We start from the raw sequence: 16,621 nt of genomic DNA, 5'->3' as shown, positions 1-16,621 counted from the left end.
GTTAATATACTCAGCAGATGTTTACTTCAATTGCAAGTTAACAGCACATATGATAAATTTGTTCCCGTTACCTTTGTTAAATCACATTTATGACTTGAAATGCCACTTGTTTCTGTTCATTTTTTTTATTAAGATGAAGCAGCATCACAGACAGCCCAAATCTTTATACTGCATTTAGAAAGGATATACTGTCGGAATGGGCAGTGACCCCAAAATGGCATCAGCTGCTCATCAATGGTGACATTGGGCCCAGGGTTGTAAAACAGGGGGAGACGGGCCACCCACTTGTCCCATACTCTCCTGATGGCAGCTGGCTTGTCTCGCTGCCGTCAAGCTGGTCTATCATCACAGTCATCAAAATGGATGGTCCTGGAAATTCTTTTGAAATTTTTCAGAGACATTGTTCTCTGTCAGTTTCTATCTCCCACGGGGATTCTGTGTCTTCCCCCTTGGACCTGAAAACACCAGCAAGGATAAGAACTCCAAACTAAGCATCCAAATCGGTCTTGTCCATAAATTTTCACTTCTCTCCAAAAACTTTCCTTCCTGCTAAATTTGTGCAATCCAGGATGATTTTCTTGATAGGGTATGGCATGAAAAGGTCAAAAGAAGACTTGAGGCCTTGTGCATGAGTGATTGCCAAGTGTGTAGTTCCTGGTATCATCCAAATTACATTGGCAGCCATGCAGAGGAGTTCATTTCTTGAGCCAGAAGACCATTCAGTTCTTCCATTTTTTGACATCCACGTCATTTTCAAGGTGTTGACAAGCTGGTCCTATGACTGGCTGCTCATGGGCTGGTCTTGAGGTTCGCTTGTGTTTTGGACCTGGCTGAGGGGCTGGTCATATGGCTGGCTGCTCACGTGTTGGACCTTAGACTCTTTTATGCTTTGGAGCTGCCTGATGCTCATCCTCATCTTCAGACTCAGTGCAAGATTCTGAATTTTCAGAAATGTGATCCTCATATTCTGAAAGTTCTTCCTCTGCATCACTATCAAAACTCTCTGTCTCATTCAATATCAACTGTAAGGCAGTCTGAACAGTGAATCACTTTGCCATCTTGATTAGCTGTGGTATAGAACCACGCTGACTGAGCTATTTATAGTGTGATCCACAAGATTGTGGATCACAGCAGCCTAAAACACTGATACAAGACAGGATGGGTCCGTGCTTTCATGTCGTTCATGCCAAATCTGACTCCCATCTGAATGTTGCAGCAAAAATTGAAGCTTTTCAGACCAGGAAATGTTCCCAATCTTTTGTTGTCTGATTTTGTTGTAAGCTGTTTTAAGCTGACGGGAGTGGTACCACTCTCCTCTGATGTCCACAAAAGATTTTCTCCCAGAGAATTGCCAGTTACTTGATATTTGTTTCTTTTTCATATCATTCTCTGTAAACCCTAGAGATAGTTGTACAGGAAAGTCCCAGTAGATTAGCAATTTCTGAAATACTCAGATCAACCAGTTTGGCACCAACAAGCATGTTCAAAGTCACTTAAATCACCTTTCTTCCTGCCGAATGTCAGCAGGTCCACTTGCCTAAATGCTGGCATTTGATTGCCTAATGAAATATTTTTTGCATTAAAGATCAGTTGAACGGTACCTAGCACAGTGGCTAGTGAGTGTATAGTAATAGCAAGTTATTCCCGCATCTAATGGTTATTGAGACATTAAAAAAAAAAGAAAGAAAATGCTGACCTGTAAAGAATGGGATCAGATTAAGATTAGAGGGATTTGAATACAGTGGCTTGCAAAAGTATTCATACCCCTTGAACTTTTCCATATTTTGTCACATTACAACCACAAACATAAATATATTTCACTGGAATTTAATGTGAAAGACCAACACAGAGTGGTATACAATTGTGAAGTGGAAAGAAAATTATACATGATTCAAAACATTTTTTACAAATAAAAAATTGAAAAGTGCGGTGTGCAAAAGTATTGAGCCCCCTTTTCTCTGAGTGGAACCAACTGCATTCAGAAGTTGCCTGATGAGTGCTAATGACTAAAAAGAGTCCACCTGTGTGTGATCTAATCTCAGTACAAATACAGCTGCTCTGTGACGGCCTCAGAGGTTGGTTAAGAGAATACTGGGGAGTAAACAGCATCATGAAGTCCAAAGAACACAGCAGACAGGTCAGGAATAAGGTTGTGGAGAAGTTTATAGCAGGCTTAGGCTATAAAAAGATTTCCCAAGCTTTGAACATCTCACGCAGCACTGTTCAATCCATTATCCATAAATGGAAAGAGTATGGCACAACTGTAAACCTACTAAGACAAGGCCGTCCACCTAAACTTACAGGCTGAACAAGGAAAGCACTGATCAGAGATGCAGCCAAGAGGCCCATGGTGACTCTGGACCAAATGCAGAGACCCACAGCTCAGGTGGGGGAATCTGTCCACAGGACAACTATTAGTCATGCACTGCACAAATGTGGTCTTTATGGAAGAGTGGCAAGAAGAAAGTCATTGTTAAAAGAAGACCATAAGAGTCCCGTTTGCAGTTTGCCAGAAGCCATGTTGGAGACACAGCAAACATGTGGAACAAGGTGCTTTGGTCAGATGAGACCAAAATTGAATTTTTTTGGGCAAAATGCAAAATGCTATGTGTGGCGGAGAATTAACACTGCACATCACTCTGAACCAGGGTTATAATAGTTTTGGATTTTACATTATCGTTTACTTTTAGTTAGGTTTAACTTTTTTTATTTAACTCAGTTAGTTTTAATTAGTTTTCAGAGTGGTTTTGCTCATTTTTTATTTTTTATTTTTGGTTTATTGCTTAGTTTTAGTTTAGTTTCGTTAGTTTCAGTATTAGTTTTAGTTTTTCATACTTTGTCAGGTGCAAGATTCTCAAGGTACAAGAGTAACTCTTGTGTAATAAAAACTCACCCAAAGATACCGTTTAAAGAAATATATTCAACAACCAACTGTTGACAAGACAGCAGCACTACATGCTAAATGTGTGTTATATTAAGGACACACATGAACATCAACAGGGAGAAACAAAGAAAAACATGAACTCCCAAACTCAATAAATTCTACAAGAAACTCCCAATAAAGTTCAGCGTCAGTGCAGCAGATTAACAACAGCTTCTGTTTTGGAGCTAGCTTGGTTAGATGCTCGATATGTGTCCGACCTCATGTCGCATTTCTGCTTGTGTAGCTGAATTGTGTGTGTTCATTACCTTATGGTCGTGTGCTGGTGTTTTATATGCGGTACGGGCTTGGACTTTTTTTGGTCTTTGCTCTTTGTGCTCATTTTTTTTGGCTGCAAACGTATTTGTCCCTGTTCTTTCTTCATTCCCTCGCATCCTCATATTGATTGTTCCTGATTGTTATTCTCTCACTGATAAAGTGGCCGGAAACGCACAAGGACTGAACAGGTTCATCATAACGTTGCGGCTGCGTGGCAGTGAGGAGTAGTCACATTTCTCCGAAGGTGAACGCCAGATTCTGTCGGTTCAGATCGGTTTCCGTAGCTGCCTTGTGCGCGCTTCTCAGGTGGACTTTGATGTTGGTGTTTTTTACTCACTGAAACGTTCTAACTTGCAAGCCACTGTATCTGTGACAAATGTTTTCTAGCAAACCACCAAACTCTTGTTATGGTTCTAAAGCATTTGAATGTGATTTAGCTGTTACTAATTGTGGGAGAAAATATATTTTGGTAATATCCAAAATTGAATATTCAAATATTGATTCCCATTGCAATAAAAATCCAGGCACTGTAAATGGATGTGGAGGAGGAGTCATGACTTCATGTCCACTCATGGCGCTGTAATGTTCCTAATAGTTACCTAAAAACCTAAAAATGAGCTGTATGTGTGTGTGTGTGTTTGTGTGTCTTGTATAATAATGTGATCACAGTGCTGTCAAAGTTTTTTGTTTCTGTACCCTGCCTTTCACTCTATGTCAGCTGAACTAGGCTCCAGCATCCCCCATGGCTCTGAATGGATAAGCAATTAAGATGGATAAATGGGAATTTAGTCCAAGCTACTGAAAATAAATAGAATCAAGATGAATGTGCAAGATGCAAGTGACATCAACAGTTCTACTCTGGACCTTCACTGATAACAATGAACATAAAAAACATGACATATTGCATCAGTGGTTACACACAGCCACCATGAATTTACATGCTCAGTAAAGCTGCGGTCATATTGAGACATGCTGGCTAAAGTAGTAAAACGAAAAGAAGACAGGATGATATTAGAGCCAGTAGGCGAGAAAGAAGTAGGGGGTTGGTGGGGTGATGCAAGAGGAGCAGAAATAGAGAAGAAGTATGTGTGTGTGTGTGTGTGTGCCTGCTTTTTAGTACGGGGGAGCAGGGGGTGGCCACAATGAGATGAATGGCCTGGAGCTCTGTTCAATGCCTCCAAGTATACCAGTGAGAAAGGTTTAAATTCATTATGAGCAGTTGTATGGGCTGATAGAAGGGTGGGGGTGAGGGTAAAAAAGCTGGCTGTGTTGGTGCAGATGAAAAAAATAGATTCAATCTTAAGTTTAAACCACGACTGTAAAATTATTGCAGTTTTCCCTTGCAAAAATCACCAAAATATGTGAACATCCAAATGCATTGTCATTGAGAGAGAAGATTCTATAGGAAAAGCTTTGGAATTGTACCATTTCTGTTGAGTCAGCTAAACTCTTTCTGTACTTGCAAATTACAATAATTGTCCAATAATTTCCTCTCTGTCATAAACAATAAAATATATGCTGAGAAAATGACTATTTCAGTGCCTCATAAAAGAATCAAATGGGACATCTCAGGTAAATATTTGTTTCTTCTACAGCATATCAGTGTCATTATTCAGTATAACAAAACATTTTTCATTTGAACACAGCAATAAAATGAATGTACCAGTGTTTGTACTGTCCACCAGCAGCACCATGCTCTCTCTCTCTCTCTCTCTCTCTCTCTATATATATATATATATATATAATTAGTGCTTTTCTACTATAGCTGAGCTATACTATAGCTACTATAGCTGAGCACTAAAAGCACTTTAAATCTATGTGAAATCTATGACAAGTTAACAGCATGCTTCTATTATTGGAGGGCAAATGGTTTCCAATGCAACAACACGCACAAATTAAAAAAAAGAATCACGGGGTAAGAATTACTTATCACACCTGCAGTACTTCAGTGGATTCAATAATCAGACAAATTCACTTTTTGCACACCTTATTGCAGTGGCATTCCATAAGGGCAAGCCAGGCAAGCAGTATTTGACATGTAAAAATTCAGAAGTAAAACCAGTATGGAAATGTCTTAAACCTGCATTCACTTTTCTGGTTGTAGAAAGACATCCTTTCCTGAGGTTATGGTGCCAATCACAAGCTAAAAGAACAAAATATTAAGTTTATTTTGTAAATTATGTGCTCCTGTATAGTCAAAAAGGAGGTCAAAGAGTGGAAGGATTTAGGCTGTGCCTGCCTTGTGACTGACAGGTTTCTACTAGGAGTGTGGTTTCTCAGTCAAATCTGCCCCTCAGTGGAGACAGTCTGTTTCAAAACACCAAGGTAGCAGCCATGAACAGACCTTTATAATGAGACTTTATGGAATAAGTTAAATAAGCTTGAGAGTGAACCCACAGCCATTTACAACATGTTAATAGTGTAATACAATCAGATGATTCTGGTTGGAATCCATATTATTACTGTTTAACCTAACAGGGATATTTGCTGAGCCAAAGGACTTATGTGTTGTAACACAAAGACGGTTGACTGCTTTTAATAGTCAAGTTAAAATATTGCTTCAAAAAGTACTGCGAAACCAATCTTACTACTCAGTGCTCTTGTCAGTTCTATAAAATTAAATGTGCCGTAAAACACCTTCATATTTAATCTACTGAATGTTTTTTCTGCACTGGTCACTTTCATGTATGTGGGTATGTATATATATACATATATACATACACTATGATCATTATAGTAAAATACTACTACTATTACTACTACTACTACTACTACTAATAATAATAATACACAGCTGTCCCTGTTGTCAGGCAAGTTAAAGTGTAGATAGTTTTAGTTCTGCTATACAGTCATGCTGCAAATTCAATGTCTCAGTCTACTTTCCCCTCCTGTGATGCATTGAAGTGCCTTGTGGCTTAGGGGGGAAAACAGTTCCCCAATCAGTCAGTGGTGCAGGACAGTGACAGCAGCCTGTCGCTGAAGAAGCTCATCTGCCTCAGAAATACACTGTGCAGAGTGTGCTGATTGTTGCCCATGATGGACGGCAGTTTATTGAGTGTTCTTTTCTCGGACACTGATGTAATTTGCTCCAGCTCCAGAGCTCACACTCCTAACAAGTCTGTCGAGGTCTGCTGTATCCATCTTCTTAATGCTGCCCCCCCAGCAAACCATGGCAGTTTCAATTCTCTACATAGAACAGTGGACACTGACTGGCAGAACGTCAACAAGAGTTTTCAGCAGATGCTGAGTGACCCCGGCCTTCTCAAGAAGTACAACCTGCTCTGCCCCATTCTGTAGTGTGTGCCCACATTCTTGGTATTTAACCTACAGAAGAAACTAGTCAAATTGTCTAACAATGTCCAACTCATAGACTTAAAACATGTATGTGTGCAGGAGAAGCAGTGGGGCTTAAAATGATAGGTGGTGGTTTCTCAAAGGGCCAAATGTCTGATATGAAGAGCTCACGCTCTCCTTTTATAGAGGAGCTAAGAGGTATCACAATATCAGATTAAGTGAAATTTTAAGTTTTTAATGAATAAAGTTGTGTAACTAAACACATTCTGATGTCATGTAAACTTTTTCTTGTAACTTTTTGGTTGCTCCTCCTATGCTTCTGGATTTACTTTTAAACATTTTCCCCCAAAGGCATCCCCTACAACCCCGTGTTTCATGTCACAGTGGTATGAACTATGGGTAATTCTCTCAGGCTAAGCCTGCAAGAATGTTGACACTTAGAAAGTGTGCATATAGTGCTCAAAATGTCTGCCAGGGAGCCCTAATGTACTTGATTATTTAGCATTTCCCGAGAGCGAGTAGCAGGTGATGAGCCAGACCTGCTGTTTACCAAACACAGTGCTTGTAGTTCTATTCTTAGTTCAGTTAGACTCATCATTTAGGAGAATCCTTTCATCCTCATTTAAGTCCATTATATGCAGAAAAATCCAAGCAGGCTACCACATGCCTTTTACTCAGGGGCTTCTGTCCAGCTGTTCTAAAGGCCTGACTGAGAGTCGTTATTTCAGCAGGTTGTCCCATCCCTACAGAGGACTTCTGAAGCTCTCTTAAGCCCTTATCAAACAAGGGACATGTAACATTTCTTGGCTTGCAAATTAGAAATGCAGTAGACGTGAGTGCTGTCTATAGAACACAATACACAGGGAACAGAAGACCGTCAAAATAAAACAGGCAGCAAGATGAGGAAACAAAGACACGGACATGACACAACACACTGGGAAACACTGTGGAACTAGTAATCAAAACATAACCTATAACAGCAAAACCAGAAAATGAAACAAAAGAAGCATAAGCGCTTTGAGTGCTCATACTGAGTAGAAAAGCGCTATATAAGAACTAGTCCATTTACCATTTACCACTTAAAAGGAAAAAAAAACTCTAATCAATGCAGGGTCAACAGACCCAGGATCATTACTATTTTCATTAGGTGAAACTAAGTAGCCATTGCAGGTTCCAGCACATAGTTTTAATCCTCTGTATTGGACTATATATTGTATTGTTACATGATATTATTTCTGTTGTGTAAGAAAAAAATCATTTAAATCAATATTATAATTTATTTATTTTATTATTCATCATGTAATGGTGATGAACTCTTGTTGGAGCCCTCTGTGAATTGTTGCCTAGGGCCTGTGCAGGACTCTAGACTCTCCACTGTGCAGGCGGCCCACTGGAGGCCCAGAAGGCTCCGGGTTTTCATTCTCAAAGTGTAATAATGTTCCTCAGCCTAAAATTGTGACAACTTTGCATATCTCACCATCATCTACAGTACATAATATCATCAAAAGATTCAGAGAATCTCCATGAGAAATCTCCAATATCTTATGCCTGTGATCTTTAAGCCCTCAGTCAACACTGCATTAAAAGCAGGCATGATTCTTCTGCATGTATTCAGGGACACTTGCAGGAATCATAAATACAGGTTAAAGCTCTGCCACACAAAGAAGAGACAATATGTAAACAGGAATCAGAAATGCTGCTGTCTTTTCTGGATCAAAGCTCATTTAAATGGACTGAGGAAAAGTGGAAAACTGTTCTGTGGTCAGACAAACTGAAATTTCAAATTATTTTTGGGAAACATGAATATCACATTCTTTAAAGCAGAGGGTCCATCCTGTTTGTTATCAGCGCTCACTTTAAAAGCCTACATATCCTACATGCATCAGCACCCAAACACATTATAGAGCAACATATGCTTCCATCCAGATGATGTCTTTTTCAGGGAAGGCCTTACATATTTTAGCAAGAGAATGCTAAACTCCATGCTGCATCTATTAAAACAGCATGGCTTCATAGTAGAGTACTGGCCCTGCCATCCAGACTTTCCACCATTGAAAACATTTGGCACACCATGAAACTGCCCAGCTATTTGTTATCAGCTAACTGTAATTTATATAGCTTATTTTTACTAGCTCTCACTTCACCTAGCACTTAAAACACAGACACATTTTTAGCAGGCACAACTCTCCAAAGAACATCCATCCATCCATCCATTCACTTCCGCACATCCTGTTAAGGGTCGCGGGGGGGCTGGAGCCTATCCCAGCTGTCATAGGGCGAGAGGCAGGGTACACCCTGAACAGGTCGCCAGCCTGTTGCAGGGCCAACACAGTGGGACAGACGACCTTTCACACTCACATTCATGCTCTCATTCACACCTATGGGCAATTTAGATTAGCCAATTAACCTAACCCCAGTAAGTGCATGTCTTTGGAATGTGGGAGGAAACCGGAGTACCCGGAGGAAACCCACGCAAGCACGGGGAGAACATGCAAACTCCACACAGAGAGAGGGAGAGGCCTGGGCCAAAGTGGAATCGAACCCAGGCCAATATTGCAATATTGCAATGAAACATTATATTTCACTTACATATGTAGCTGCTAGTTTGGACTAAAAAGTGACCAATCAGACCTGTTAAACAATGAAAGTTAGTATAAATGTGTATACTTTAAGAATCAGTAATGAAACGAACAAAAATGACAGCAGACATTTGTAAAACATTCACAATTAAACAAATGTTTTTAAACATGTGGGTTTTGATTCATAAACACAAAAGACAGAAACAATATAACAATGTATTCTAAGGCCACCCAGCAGGTAAACGCAAAGCAAAGAATTTCAATGGACAGTAAGCCAGTAAAGCTGGAATTATAACCAACTTACACTGTTACCGCTGAAGGACAAATCAAAAGAACACTAATTTATCAAGCATGACTCTGTCAGTGTCATACAGTGATGTTTTCTACTGGTTGATCAAATGATTTCTATCCATAACAAATTCTATGCAGATTAGTGACTTTCTACCACTCTTCTGCACTTGCGCATATTTTCCAAAGCAATGGTAAAATATTTCTCCCAGGATAATGCCTCTGGATAAAAGCTACATCAGCACCATCTAGTGGTGCAAAAATGCAACATTTCCCTTCAGCTTCCCTCTACATACATTATACAGTAGTCTAACTTTTATTGTTGGAACTACAATGTAATTAAATGGGACAACAAAGTAAGATGAGGGACAAGTTGGTTGACTTCACTGTAGGAGTGTACAGTGTCCACTGGCTTCTCGGTTAGATGCATCGCTCACTTTTCAAGTGCATTTTGAACACCAAGATGCTGATGGTAAAGCAGGTTCGACAGTGGGATTTTACTGACCACTGAGTAATATCACAGTGCGTACATTTATCTTTTAAATACAGCCTGTTTTAGAGGCATCTCATCAGTTACTCGTACTAGAACTTGAGCAGTGGGAACAAAATCAAGAAGGTCAGTAAAAGGAGGAGGCCACATTCTACAAACCTATGGAGGAATACAGAGAAAGGTTGGGACTGATTTGAAGCTGGTTGGGGAGCATTCATAGCTCACCAAAACTACAGTCTCAACATCATGGAGATGCCATGATGAATAATAAAATAAAAAAGTTGGGTGCCATTGCCGGATCACCAGGGTGACAGCTGTCTGATGTTGAAACACCTGAAGGCCCAGGGAATATCACAGGTCATGTGCCACAGTACAATGTGCACCAGATCTCTCCAGCTCCAGCAAATGTTTACTTCTGATCTCCACCTTTTAAACTGATAATATGGAGGTGGTCTGTCTTTTAACATGTAGACAAACATACATTAACATGTGGAAACCTTCCAAGCAAACTGGATACCTTTAAATAATTTCTCTCTTTCAGCTTGGTTCAGAATTTGATCATTGTGCAAGGTGAGATGTGTTCAAAGAGTTTTAAGTCTGTGTGAACCTGGCCTCAGATGAATTAATCTGAGAATTTGCCAAAAGCTAAAGAATGTTAAGTAAAAGGAGTGTGTGAACTCCAGTGAACTCTTTTGTGAGATGTGATCCTATAAACATTCTTTACTGTCAAGGTCTGGCACTGAGAAATAAATTGCTTGTTGCTCCAACCTCTCCCCATTGGCTAAACAAGCCCAAACAAGCACGACAAACTTCTAGAAACCTCAGGACACATGAATGAACCTGACAGCTTAAAGAGAATGCTTTGCTGCTGATTTTTTCCTGTAAAAAGATGGAAGAGTCCTAAAACTATAACTTTCTGGTTTTAATTATCAAGTCATATAATCACACTTGTATGGCAGTAAGTGTTGCAGGTTTACCATCTGAGATTAGCATCTGTAAGAAATCAAACAAGACAAAAAAACTATTTTTACAGAACCCCAAATTTTATTAAGCTCCTTAAAATGCAAAATCATACAGAATTACAAAATTATAAGTCTGTGTGTGTCTAGCACACTATAACACAACAATAATAGCTCTCCCGAAACATGACATGCTTCATGATTCACCACACATTACATTATTTTTAGTGCAACACAAAAAAAACCAATTGTATAATTCTGGCACCAACAAATAAGTCCTTGGTGACTTCCTATGAGATTTAAACAATAAACCCACATTTTTACCTTAAGCACACAAAAAAAAAATGACACTCACTCAGATAGAAAACCAACCCCTTAACCATTTTCTCCACAGGTATTCATTAGAAAAGCACATGTCCAAAAATTTGCGATAAAATGAAAGTTGATATCCCTGATTAGAAGAAAGCACTTACAAAAGAGCATCTAGTTAAGCATCCCTGTTTGTTATACAATGTCCCATATTAAAATGCCAGTAAAAATGTCACTTTTACAGTATAGGAAGGTGTTTTGTTTTGAATACATAAACCTTTTGATTATTAATATCTAGATTTAGTACTCTACATTAAAGAATTTGGCAAATATAAGGTAAGGCATTTATTATCTAAAATAAAAAAGTCACATTTAAAAAAAAAAAGTATTATTTCAATCAGGGGTGTCAAAGACACCTCTCTGTGGATCAGAGCGGGCCCAACAAAAGAACCATTCCCACCCATGGAATTGCACTGCAAAATGCACATAAGCGCAAACATCTTGGCCTTCACTGCATCAGGATTGTTTTGCGAGTTGTAAGAACTGCTGCTGCAACGAGTGGTTGGGAACTGTTTGTTTTGTGCGCTCGTTTTTCTTCTCTTTCAGAGCCAGAGCTCTGTCATTAAGAAAGCTATAAAACCAGTGACTGAACCAAGTCCTGTCACGCCACTCCAAAAGGAACCGTGCCAAAGTGTTTGTGATTCACAATGCAAGCATGTTGTTTGCAGTAACAGCAGACATCCTGACTGAATGCATTTTTCTGAAGAAAACTCAAGCTATTCATCATCTGTTTCATAACTGGATGATTCATTTTACGCTCGAAAGAAAAGAAAAATATATTATTTTATTTGTAGGTTATTACTCAAAGCTTTTGCTGTCCAGCTCATTGTCCTCTGCACTAAATTCTATAAAAAGATTTAATATTTGATAGCATTTAAAGATTTAATATTTAAGATTATAATCTCAATAATAATACTGAGATTATTTATTATCTGACATGCCATTGTATGCATCCTAACAAACTGTCTTGATTATAGAGTGTCTGTTATAAACTATTTTGCAGCCTTCGTATTATTTTTCTAAATAATTTAAGTGGTATGATGGTTTATGAAAATGTTCTATCACAAAATGGGTGACATTTATATACATGTAAAATTACCTGAAACCTCTTTGTTTACAGCCCAATCTCACGTGTAGGTTCAAAGGGCTTCACAGGCATAAAAACATTAAAAAACAAGTCACTAAATATTAAAACAGACTTAAAAAAAGAACAATCTATGAGAAATAGTTCAAAAAGATTTTTTTGCTTTAATATGTTATATTTATGCTGTCGCCCATCACCACTATTAGAAAACTTAGGATACATTCTAAGCTAAATTGTTAAACCTCAACCCAATAAATTAAAAAAGATGTTTGACAAAACATCCACAAATACCCAAAAAAGATGGATTTCAGATTAATTTAAAGACTCCCCTACAGTACAAGTGTGCAATTACCAAGTCCTTTAAAATCATTACATGAACCACATCATCATGATAATACACAGGAAGGTCAATAGGACTTTTGAGCCTTTAGCCATAAAAAAAGACCTGACAAAACAGATAAACATTACCAATGTTCAGCCCATGTATAATCACTGTATTCCTAATATTTCAGTAAAGTTAGTACTATAACCATATTTACACATTACCATCAGAATCTCCCTTTAAAGAATGATTTATGCTGGAGAGCTTTCATCTCATTTTGGTCTTTTTCCCATCCTTGCGTAGCTGGATTTTATTGTGTCATTTTGTTTTTTACAGCACTTTGCACTCCACTGATTTCCATCCAGCAAAACAAGATTTAACTAATATTCTTCTAATTACTCAAAAGATGGCAAAAAATGCTGTTTATCCAAATCTTGATTAATAATAAATGAAAACGCTCCAATGACGCAATACATTGGATCATATCTGACCCTAATACGCTAAATCATTTAACATAATCAGTATTTTTTTTAAATGTAAGTACAGTCAAATGTAATCATTTACTCCCCATCACCACGCACGACTTAATGTCCTCTAGTGTTACAGTCTCTTAGCCTCTTATAATCCACCACGTCACTTACAACCCACCTAGATTTAGAGTTGGATTTTGTTTTTAGCCCCATGCTACACAGGCAAATTGTAAGAAACAAGACAATGTTACATTTTGTATGGAGTCTTTTACATGCATTTTGAAGTGACAGTGTTTCCTATTCTGTTCTGAGTGTTTCAAATAGGTGAAAATTTTAGAAAAAGGACCAGCTGTTAACCAAGTCCAAACCCTACCCCTAACCCTTGACTGGTGGATTTAAGAGACTGAAGATCCAACATGTAATTTCTATGGCTTGTTCCTAAGAAAGAATGCAAATACAATTAAAAACAAACAAACAATACAGAACTGTCACATCTGTCCTGAAAGAGCTGTGTTACATTAACACGTCAAAGAACATTAGATAGATTTTAGATTGGAATCACCTGGAACACCTTATTCGAGGATAATTTGTTACTCCAATGTAACAAACAATGGAAGTTTCATAGAAACCAGCTAATGGGCACCTAACATTTCTGTGCTGGTTATAATAAACACCTGATTGCAAGTCAGGCATTTTTACCACACACAGAATATCAGATGTTTACATAACAGGCCTGAACCCATGCATAGAGAGAGCAAAAAACACCATCAATTTTAGCCTCTCTAAGACAAATGCAAGCCTGAATCAACTCAAAACATTACTGTCGGGTTCTCCAAAATGCCCTGCCGGGCAGATGTAGCAAGTGCTTAGCCAAGTCTGGGCTGCATCTGCTGCCACCCCTGAGAAAGAGGAACAATCTGGTTAGTTAGCAAGTCTGGATTAAAAGCTTCAAATTCAATTATCATACAGATGTCTAAATAAATTTGATCATGTTTGGACACGTGTTCATCAGTTCTAAAGCACTGAAGACTAAATGTACATTTGCACTCCACACAGGCTCTTAAACTGGACCTGTAATGCTTTTATGTTTACTTTATACTTTTTATATTAAACATGAAATTCAGATAATGAGATTTGTTTGTGTGTGTGTGTATAGCCATAACCAGCTATGAGGTTTGGACATCAGTAAATTTTTATTTATTTTTTTGCAAACAAAACAATAAAACCTGGCACGAATCGGTGTGTGACACTAGATTTCATAAAATAATTGCAACTGCCGATCATTAAAGTTGTTCAGAGGTTTCTGACTCTGCTGTAACTCTGCAGGATGGCTGAATCCCAACTGCATACTGGGACAGCTCCTGAGGATGATCTTTCTGAACAATGACTTATTTAATGCGGTAAGGACTGCGCTTTTCTTTTTTTTTTTTTTTTTCTGCTCTTTGTTTTAATTCTTTGGCTTCAAAAATAATTTTATGTCTTCAGAGGAGAAACAAACAAAAGCTTCACGTTGTAACAAACCAAAGTGCAGTGTGGGAAACGTCTCCTGCTTTATTCGGTGGACGCACGCTCCATCGCGGCCTCGCCACCCTCCAGAGACTTCAGCCTCTGCAGCTGTTTATCACAGAACGAGCTGAGCCGCTGCATCTCACACTGGAAAAAACTCTGGATCTGAGTGCTTAAGGAGTTCAGGTTTGATGAGTCTTCTTCAAGTCGCTTCACCTGATCAAAGATGCTGCTTTCCAACTTCTGCAGCAACAATAACCTGTGCTGATGGACAGCTGTGAGCAGTGCAGACACGTGCTGTTGACACTCCTTTAGCGAATGAAGAATTTCACCTTCGACTTTCTGCCAGTGGCCAGTGAGTTGTTCATCCAGCTGTGCTCTGAAGGTTTTGAAGGCAGCTGTTATGTCACATGTCAGGCCTGACTCTGGGCCTATCCCCAGCTCAGACACAGGTGTCTCAGTCACCACAGGTGGGCCCGCCCCCTCTGCAGATTGCCCCGCCTCTTCAGGTGAGCAGTCGAGGTGAGCAGCAGCAGATTCATAAAACACTTTCCCCTCTGACAGACTATATGTGAAAGATTTACCTGATACAGTTGGTTCAGACCCACCCCCCTCCTCCACCCTCCTCTTATGGACCACAGCCTCAGTTTGGTCTGACAGGTAACCTGAGTCTGAAGCTTTCCTCTTCCTGAACATGTCCTGCTCCAGAGGAGAGCTGCTTTCTTCAAACTCCTGGGAGACCTGCAGCTCCAAGCCTTCAGGATCACCTGACACAGGTTCGTTGGTGTCTGGCAGGTGAGTGTCGACAGTGACGTCACTGCTGGGAGGAAAACTGTGAGCTCTGGAGGTCGAGTGTCTGATCTCATCAAACAGGACCTCCACCGTGCTTCTGGCTGCAGGCTTGGACACGGGGGAGTCTTCCTCACTGCTTGGAGACGACAGAGGTAAAATCTTAAGCTGACTGTTGCTCTGCTTCTTGCTGCCGTACGTCCGACCGCTGTGTTTGTTCTCTGAGGTGGAGGCTCGGACTGCACCACCTGGATCTCTGTCATCGGGGGTGTTCTGCACTTTCATGAAGACTCTCCCAGCAGCCTCTTCCAGCTCTTCGTGGTGTTTACAGTTGAATATCAGCTCCACTGTCTGACCTCTGACATTGTGGTGCATGATGGGATTGTTCAGCCAGACACTGAGGACTGTCTCGTTCGAAGCATGAATATAATTAAAGCTCAAGTTCATTCTTGCTCATTATTTGTTCATTCGCTTCACAACACCTTATTTATTTTGTTAATGCTCCACCCCTGTATTTAACCATTAATTGATATTAATCTCTCTCTCTCTTCCACAGCATGTCTTTTTTCTCTCCCCTCAGCCCAACCGGTCACAGCAGATGACTGCCCCTCCCTGAGCCTGGTTCTGCTGGAGGTTTCTTCCTGTTAAAAGGGAGTTTTTCCTTCCCACTGTCGCCAAGTGCTGCTCATAGGGGGTCGTTTTGACTGTTGGGTTTTCTCTGTATTATTGTAGGGTCTTTACCCACAATACAAAGCGCCTTGAGGTGACTGTTTGTTGTGATTTGGCGCTATATAAATAAAACTGAATTGAAAATTGAATTGAAACTAATTGCTGTCTCACAAATGAGCTTAACTCCAAATGTAGGACTGTAGTCACTGTTTAAAGTGTTTAAATGTCCTCTGGCCTTTCACAAGTGCTGCAGCAGTCTCTGTTGAATGGTTACTCTACACAGAGTAACCGTGCTTAACCATCTTACATGCCTCACTGCAGATTCTCTCCTCCTGCCCCCCCAACCCCATCCCATAGAGTCAGTGCCTGCTCCCAGACCACCAAAAAACAAACCCAAAACCAGCAAAAAACTGAATGTGTTAAATGTGTATTATACATTAGGTCTCTCTCCTCTAAGTCCCTGTTAGTAAATGATTTAATAATTGATCAACATATTGACTTATTCTGCCTTATGTTTTATTGGTTATTATCTATCATCCACCTGGTCCTTACTCAGAGTTTCTGTCTGATTTCTCAGACTTTTTATTTGATTTAGTGCTCAGT

At 39.5% G+C, this 16,621-nt stretch overlaps 1 protein-coding gene across 1 annotated transcript in view; it reads right to left on the bottom strand.

Moving 5' to 3' along the window:
• Positions 1-10,872: 10,872 nt before the first annotated feature.
• Positions 10,873-16,621, bottom strand: part of LOC115790840 (NF-kappa-B inhibitor zeta) — a 29,243-nt gene continuing 23,494 nt past the window's right edge. The window contains exon 12 of the mRNA XM_030744807.1: positions 10,873-13,953. Coding sequence (XP_030600667.1) covers positions 13,921-13,953 — 33 coding nt within the window. The 3' untranslated portion in view covers positions 10,873-13,920. The remainder of the gene's footprint in view (positions 13,954-16,621) is intronic.

The sequence above is a fragment of the Archocentrus centrarchus genome, chromosome 13, assembly GCF_007364275.1.
Source record: "Archocentrus centrarchus isolate MPI-CPG fArcCen1 chromosome 13, fArcCen1, whole genome shotgun sequence".
In the NCBI taxonomy this organism is placed as follows: domain Eukaryota; kingdom Metazoa; phylum Chordata; class Actinopteri; order Cichliformes; family Cichlidae; genus Archocentrus; species Archocentrus centrarchus.
The sequence above is the reverse complement of the archived record's forward strand: the minus strand, read 5'-3'. Positions and strand labels throughout refer to the sequence as shown.